General features: G+C 41.7%; 1 protein-coding gene across 1 annotated transcript; it reads right to left on the bottom strand.

Moving 5' to 3' along the window:
* Positions 1 to 1085: 1085 nt before the first annotated feature.
* ctsd (cathepsin D) lies at positions 1086 to 7115 on the bottom strand. Its single transcript, XM_019867546.1, has 9 exons — positions 6969 to 7115; positions 5503 to 5659; positions 4396 to 4519; positions 4184 to 4302; positions 3895 to 4094; positions 3538 to 3660; positions 3054 to 3198; positions 1912 to 2010; positions 1086 to 1614 (listed from the first exon to the last, which is right to left on the bottom strand). Exons 1-9 carry the CDS (start codon positions 7028 to 7030, stop codon positions 1453 to 1455), a joined length of 1191 nt encoding a protein of 396 aa, XP_019723105.1. The 5' UTR covers positions 7031 to 7115; the 3' UTR covers positions 1086 to 1452.
* Positions 7116 to 8236: the final 1121 nt, after the last annotated feature.

The raw sequence follows: 8236 nt of genomic DNA, 5'->3' as shown, positions 1-8236 counted from the left end.
ATTGCAACTGGTGTGTGACTGGCTGCCCTGTACGTCAATCAACAGATGATGTAGGAGGGAGTCTCCTATTTTTTTTAACTCATTCACTGCCATTGACAGGCAGCTAGATCAAAAGCATAAAAATGGGAGGGCTGGCAATGATCGAATTAATTCTATGAGAACTACTGGAACTCCCTTCGAGAGCTACTGGTCGCTCGTGATCTACTTAGTACTGATTTGTTGCTTCCTGTTGTATATGTTAGTTGCTCCATGTACAGCACTTTGTATGCAGCGATGGCTGTTAGAAAGTGCTCTATAAATACAGTTGAGTTGAGTTGAGAGTAATGGACAGCCCTGATTTAAAAATATTGCAGAAATAGACAACGTGAATTAGTTAAAAAGCCAATGAAACAATATTTCAATATATGGTAGTTATTTGCTCACGAACAGCTCGCATTGGATCAAGCTGTTAACTCCAATTCAGAAACATATTCTAGTGTGCCCGTGGTGTGTCTTGAGTTGACACCCAACCCAGAGGGTTGGGTGTCTCGATTGCCTTTTTGCACTATTCGTAATTCACTCCATAATATTGAATGCGCAGTAACTTTAAGGTGACAGAAATGGCACCCCTGACCTATTTACAAGCAATATTTTTGTAGGCCTTATTTTTAAAAAAATAATTCATAATCCAGGACACCTTAGAAAATACATGTTCTCTACTAATCCCACTGCCTCACCATTTGTACATTTTAATCAATTCTCATGAGTATATGTCTATTTCTGAGCATATGAATACAAATGTGGTTGTGAATACATTGTTGGTTGCGAATAAAATACACTGATGTCTTTTTGACAAAAGATCGCCTTGGTCCAAACTGTTTTAGGTCATGCACCTTGGTCAAATCTTTACAATAACTCAAACTTAAAATGCTCCGATGAGCTACGCCAGTACCCATATAATATTAAACCAGTTCATCTTCCCATTTTACATACACTTAAACATTTTTTTTGTAGATGTTCAACTATCCCATGCGAGTTTGTAGCCTGACAAGGACTACTCCCAAAGCCATTGAAAGAATTTTCATAGAAAGAATTGGACACTCATGACAACTGTAATTGTTTATTTAGGTATTAAGGCCAATCACAATAAGATACTCAGGTCAGTAGTATAGGATAACATTCCCCTAAAATTCCATTCAATAAGATTACGGTTTAAAACTCCCTGATGAAAATGAAAAAAACAGCTCAGACACAACCACTTTCTCAATCAGTCTGAAAACATCACCTCAAAAAAAAAAAAAAAAGAAGACATCTTCAACTTGTTCAGTGGAGTGCATTTTAGTTCGACACAAAAACAATTGCTAAATACTGTTTGATTGCAAAGCAGCAAACGTGCAGCATGGACAAATGCCTTTTGCAGTGTGGATTTGAAGTACTGTACCGACATGTGCATCTTCTTTTCTTATTTCGTACTCATTTGGCTTTGGCGAAGCCAACCCTGTTGTTCTCTCGATCAAACACTGTGTAGTACTGGCCGATGAAGACGTCTCCCAGAATCCACAGAGGGCCCGCTGGGGGAGGGATGTCCAGACCCATGAAGCCGCTCAGACAAATGGTCTTACCAGCTTGACTTTCCTGCAATTTAGAAGGTGACCACATCAGGGTGTGCTGCTCTTTTGGGATTTTGAAAATGAATGTGCCAGAATTTGGCAGAGAGCTTGTAACAGGAACGAGAAAAACAAAACAAGTGTAATCTCTCTGAATAACAAAGCTGCCCCCTCATGACTTGGTCAAATGCAACAAAGGATGCAACTGTTTGCTTTTTTTGGGTGACGTAAGGCTCTTTTGCTCATTCACAGAGTTGTATTGTTAGCGAGCAGGAGAGCCAATCTCTGTTGTCCCCTGCTGGACAAGAATGGCACATGCACTCACCTTGAGGACATACTGGTCTCCAGTCAGCTTGTAGGCCCGGCCGCCCACATTGAAAGTGATGACGGGAAGTGAAGGGATCTTATCACAGTTGACCATGTACTGAAACGGAAGGGAGAATGCTTTTTATTTTCCATACACAAACCTGCTCATCTGTGTTCGAATATACACTAACATTTATGATTACACATTATGATTTTGTACTTTTAAGTTAAATTCAACTGTGGTCTCCCGGTTTGAACACTGGGTGGCACCAACGTAATGACGGACATGACAAAGCAGAATTAGGAGGCAACGCAGTCTGACGTCATGCACTGTGTGCACAGCTGTAAATAGTCAATAAAACAACAAAAAACAAAAGAAATACAAGACTGATTGCTGAGAATACTACACACCCACCAAAACCGAATGTCCAGTCCAGGGCCATTCAGCGACCCCGGCCCATTGTGAAACTCTTTGCGGTGATCGGCTTTCAAATACTGTGATCACTAGCGCCATGAAGCAAGACGTGAACGCTCGTGACCCACTTTCTATCACTTCAATGACCAGCCAGCTATAATCTTATCACACCCACACATGAAACATGGCAACACTTTGCCCCTACGAGCTTTAACGCCACCGTTTACTCTTCAGTTTAAACGGTAGAGTCATAAGATTCCCAGTTAGCATTACACATTTCATTAATGAAGTCATAATGATGTTAATCCTTGTTATCTATGTGTGTTTGTGTTACTCGTATTTGAATGTGTGTCATATTTGTCAGATTATTATATTATGTTGTTTTTCTAAACAAACCATGACTTTGAGCGGTGTAAAATAGTGAGAGCCAGCTCAATTCCTGTGAAAAGCATGAATGTCAAATTTATAATGGGTTTATCAAAAAGGTTGACATGGATACATATTCTGATAGTGAAACAGCCGTAAAAGGGGCCTTTTGCGGCCTGACACTGGAAGCGGCCGTTGTGACGATGTCTTTGAAATAAGGCTTGTAATCGATGCCAATATCTGGTATCAGTCATCGCCCATCCCTAGAAATTTTATTACATAAACTGACTGCCATTAATCGCTCATTATTCAGACTATGAACTGGATGGCTTAAAAAAAAATAATCAAAGGACTAGGCGAGGCCAGAAATTCAATCGCACCTCTCCCTGGATGAGCGGAATAGCTCCGATAGCTTTTTGCAGAGCTTTGACCTCCTCAGACGGGCCGACGATCAGAGACGTTCCAGTGTCCACGATGGCTTCACAGCTGCCTTTGCATAAGCTCAGCTGGGTGCCCACTTGCAGCCTGAAATGCACACAACAGTAACATCCAACCGTCTTCTATCCCGCTGATAGAAGTCACATTCACATCAGCTGACAATTTGGAGTCTTGGAGTGAAGTTAACATGTGGTTCTGAAGCAAACGCAAGCAAGCATGGGCAGACCATGCCACGGTGCTACCCAGTAAATAACATGAGCAATTCAACACTTTACTGTGTTCAGCCAGATCTGAAAATGTCACAGACGAGATTACACATTACAGTTTTTGTCCAATAAAATTAACTACATTGTAATAAACCATGTAATCTGCCAACACCCTTCTTTGGGGTGCTGATAAAACAACTTTTCTCCTCTAACAACTCACGAGTCCATGCGGATCTGCCAGTAGGCTTGGCGGGTGACGTTGACATAGCTGAATTCACCAGTGTAGTATTTCGGGTCCGTTCCTCCCAGTAGCAGCTCGCCACCTGGCTCAGTGTCAGGGTTCCTAAAGAAGAGAAAGATGGACAGGATCCGAGATAAACTCTCATTACTTGCTTTAGTAGGCCGGGCAGAAATTTGGGCACCTCATAGAGCCCTGGCAGCTGGTCAAGAGTGACATGCTGTCCCCTATTAAAATTACAATTGAATACTTCCAATTTGTTGCTCCAGAGAAATATCATTTCAAAAGGGTTGCTTTCCCTGCTTGTTACAGTCAAAAACCACCAGGTCTGTTCCTCACCTGTTCAGAAAGAAGGAGAACACATTCTTTTCGACCTTCTTCTGGCTCATCATATTATCAAAGACTGGCGTCACACCATCCACGGAGATGCGTGGATAGGCCATGCCGAGGATTCCGTCAAACTTGGCGGCAATAAAAGTCAGACCGGGCTGCTTTATCGCTTCCCCAAAGAGCTGCTTCTCCACAGATAGCGTTCCAATCTACAAAAGGGAGGAAGCATACAAGATCTCGGGATTTGGTTTGTTTTCATTGCAATCTCGTTTAATGCAGCTGCATGAGTTGAGCTTACGGTGCACGTGTCCTGACTGAGGTAGCCCGACAAACTGCCGCTTCCGTACTGGATTGCAAAGTCAGTCCCATTTTTCACATACGTGCTGGACTTGGCGGAGTTGTATTTGTGGTGAAGAACTACCCCCCCAAAAAATGGATTTGGGTCAAGAAATGTGATGGTGTAGCCTGACTTGGAGAACTGCTATCGTAATGATATCAAGAATGACTTACAGCAAGCGATGTCGAGTAATGAGCAGTGGATGGAGGGGACCCACAAGTTGGAGGAACCAGTGTCAAAGACCACAGTGAAGGGCTGAGGGGGGGTGCCCAGTCCAATCTCACCATAATACTGGGCCTGGTGACAACAGAAGAGATATGACTGCATCATAATCTTGGAAGCTGGCAATGAGGCATGATGAACTGGTCTAAATAGAAATCATTGCAGAGCTATTCAGCGAGAAATGAACTTTTGAACGATCAGCAAAAAAAAATCCAACAGTCAATGTAGGTCAGTCTGTTCTATTCTCAAAAGTAATCTGAGACTCTGCAGCGCTTGGCGTCTACGACTGTTACCAGGACGCAGGTCAAATGATGCAAGTCAGGTGCCAGCTGAAAGCGATTTGTTGACAAAGTCCTGAGTCGACACAAATTGCCGTTTCATGTGACAGAAAGGCAGTTATTTCAAAATGACACTGCAAAATACTGATTTGATGTCAACTAAATTGAGAAAATCTGAAGTTCCTCTTTCTAGATTTGTTAGTCCATGGGTTCTTAAATGTGGCTGATATGACTTTCCTTTCTCACCTTGGATTGTGATATCGCTTGAGTTATGACACAATCCTTGAGAAAAAAGGACAGTGTGGGGCCCAAACCCAAAATCTTGATCCACATGTCATGACTGAAAATTTTAGACATGCCCGTCAGTCACTTGTGACTATGCATTCAAACCATTCTATTTTTAAGAACACTGGCGACGTGTATTAGGATTAGAGTGACTGGGGAATTTGGAAGGTCGCTGAGGTAAGCGCGCTGGGAGGTGTGAAGAAATCACAACAAAAAATACTCGGAAGCAGCTGACTGTCAAATTGTGACAAATATAACGCAATCCAGCATGTCCACAAGCTTCCCCTTTCTGTCAGCAACACCTTCGCCCTTTTAGGCTTGAGCTGTCGCAGATTGACCGATGGGATCGAAAAGGCAAGACAATAATTCGATAGAGCTTCGAAGTTTTTCAGGAAAATAGTCGCCACACAAATGAACTTCTGTTGTGGTGCTCGCACAGCTTCAATGTTTGCAGTCAAACACTGCATAAAAAGTGTTTGTGAGAGGGAATCCTACATCAAGATAGTTCTTTAGAGTCTCAGGAGTTGGTGCACTACTTGAGGGAAAGCCCAAGTTGTACTTGAGGTACTGCTTGCTGGCCACGAGCTCCTCTGCATTTCTCCCAGAGTCGGTCAACTCACGCCTGATGGAGCGGAATTTCTTCAAGGGAATTCTGCATCACAGGACAAGAAAACTGTTCAAAAGGTCTGAAAACTAAAATGTCAATCAAAATGCATACATTTGTGAAAGCAGACGCTACAGTTAATACACTTACGAGGCTTGCAGTGACGTTGTAACCGACTGACCTAGAACACTTATCTCCACGTATAACATCCATAACACAACAATGCAAAACAGGAAGCCCTTGCAGTTTATGATGGCACACTTTATTTCAAGGCTACACGTTGCCTGCATTAAAGGAATACGATATCATAAAAGACTGTATTAGCTATTTTCCATTTCACCCTTTTATGTCAATGCTTTCTTTATATACAAATATTGACTGTTAATGTATAGCTCAATACAATAATACTATTGTGTAAGCATAGGTTAGTGAGTATTATTGTTTCAGATGAAGGAGTATTGTTCAGCAATATCTGAATTTGCACAGTCATATCTGAATTTTGTTATTTTCATTATATTTGATGGTCATGCTCTGATTTAAAGAAACAAATCGTAAGTTACTCACAGTTACTCTGTAACTGAGTGCTTGTTTTACTTACCCTTGGTTTTACCCAAGAAATTATTTGGAGGACAAATTTTTATTTTTACTTCAGTCACATTATTTCTAAGTGACAGTACTCTTGAGTGCATTTTGGACTATTCTACACCCCCCTGTTGCCATTAACGCAAGTTTGACTCAAATGCACTATATTTGTATGAGCGCGTCGAGTAGTGTCATGATTATCATTAATTTTTATTCTTATTATTAAATCAATGTTCAATACTGTATTACTGTTAGGGGTTAAGATATTGCATTCTGTGTCGATCAACATTGTCAGTACAACAATTACAATTCAAACAGTGCTGAATTGGAGGGGACGGGGGGACTTGTGTACGATATGATGTTTATGTATTACCATATTTCCAACAAAAACCTGTCGTAGACCAAAAGTAGAGCTAAAACTGTAAGAGCAGCTGAAGTATCACAAGATTATCGGTCCATGTAGAAATCACGTGCGCGTGCACACAGCACAGCACTCTAAATCACTACAGTTTAAAACTAGCCAACATAAGCATGTTGACTGGAAGTACGGTGTCTCGTTCGTCCATACCTTTTGCATCATTACTCAACCGTGACTCACAACGAGTTTCAAAATATGCACAAAAAAAACAAAATCACAGTACAATGTGTGCAACATGCCCATACTGTCGTTTCCATTGTGGGTTTCAAAGGAATATTGCTAACATGGCTAAATCGAATGGGTTTGTATTTACTCCATTAAAAATGTCGATGTTTACAAAAAACTTAATTTTCTTACCTCACAATGGCATCACCCGTCAGAGCTAACACCGATAAAAGAAGCAGATAAAAACTCTTCATTGTAGAGGTGGTTAAGACGCGAAATTGGAGATACAACGATGACGGAGCGTTTTGACGCTTTGGCGATCTCAAACGACTTTCATCAGGTGACCCAGTCATGTGAGGCTCATGTTGCGTTTGTGTTTCACCAGACAATGGGAACATTCACAACTCAATCGCAAAAGTGAACGTCGCATAGTAGGAATATGAGAAAAAGTACATTCGCTGTAGTGTTGAAAAATCGCTATGGAAGCGACATGAAAAGATGCCGTGAAATCTTTAATCAATTCCTACCACGGCTGAGGAAACTTTGTTCGTCTTACGCTGTCAAAATAATTAAAATAAATAAAACACAAACAACTAGATGATATATTTTTGGCAGGAGCAATTTAAAAAACTAATTACTGTATTTGGAAATTTGTTCACGTTTCTTTTAATATTTACTCGGGCTTTGTGGGCCACACGGAATGTAAATTCAACCACAGCGTGAACAACGACCATCTTTACATCATTCTTCTTCTTCTTCTTTTCCTTTCGGCTTGTCCCTTTTCAGGGGTTGCCACAGCGAGTCCTTAATTTCCATCTTTCCCTGTTCTCTGCATCCTCTACTCTGACTCCAACTACCTGCATGTCTTCCCTCACGGCATCCATGAATCTCCTCTTTGGCCTTCCTCTCTGTCTCCTACCTGGTAGCTCCATCTCTAACATTTTCCTACCAATGTATCCCCTGTCCCTCCTCTGTACATGTCCAAACCATCTCAGTCTGGCCTCTCTCACTTTTTCTCCAAACTTTCCTGTCTGAGTTGTCCCTCTGATGACCTCATTTCTGATCCTGTCCATTCTTGTCACTCCTAAGGAGAATCTCAGCATCTTTAACTCAGCCACCTCTAACTCTGCCTCCTGTCTTTTGCCAATTGCTAGTGTCTCGAGACCGTACATCATGGCCGGTCTCACAACTGTTCTGTAAACTTTTCCCTTTACCTTAGCTGACACCCTTCTATCACAAATCACTCCTGACACTTTTCTCCAGCTGTTCCATCCTGCCTGCACGCTAGTCTTCACTTCCCTTCCACAATCTCCGCTGCTCTCAACTGTTGATCCTAGGTACTTAAATTCCTGTATCTTCGACACCTCTGCTCCCTGTAAACTCACCGTTCCACTGGTCTCCCTTTCATTTATGCACATGTACTCTGTCTTACTACGACTGACCTTCATTCCTCTTCTCTC

The sequence above is a fragment of the Hippocampus comes genome, unplaced genomic scaffold, assembly GCF_001891065.2.
Source record: "Hippocampus comes isolate QL1 unplaced genomic scaffold, H_comes_QL1_v1.1 scaffold2, whole genome shotgun sequence".
Lineage (NCBI taxonomy): Eukaryota > Metazoa > Chordata > Actinopteri > Syngnathiformes > Syngnathidae > Hippocampus > Hippocampus comes.
Note: the sequence above shows the minus strand (reverse complement) of the source record. Positions and strands in the feature narration are given on the sequence as shown.

Bases quoted from the DNA above. Each gene is read 5' to 3' on its own strand.
- ctsd (XM_019867546.1), bottom strand. From the start codon at position 7,030: ATGAAGAGTTTTTATCTGCTTCTTTTATCGGTGTTAGCTCTGACGGGT. The intron at 4,520-5,502 runs GTAGGATTCCCT...TGTTGTCACCAG, and splicing joins CTCTAAAGAACTATCTTGAT to GCCCAGTATTATGGTGAGAT. The intron at 4,303-4,395 runs GTAAGTCATTCT...TTGGGGGGGTAG, and splicing joins ATTACTCGACATCGCTTGCT to TTCTTCACCACAAATACAAC.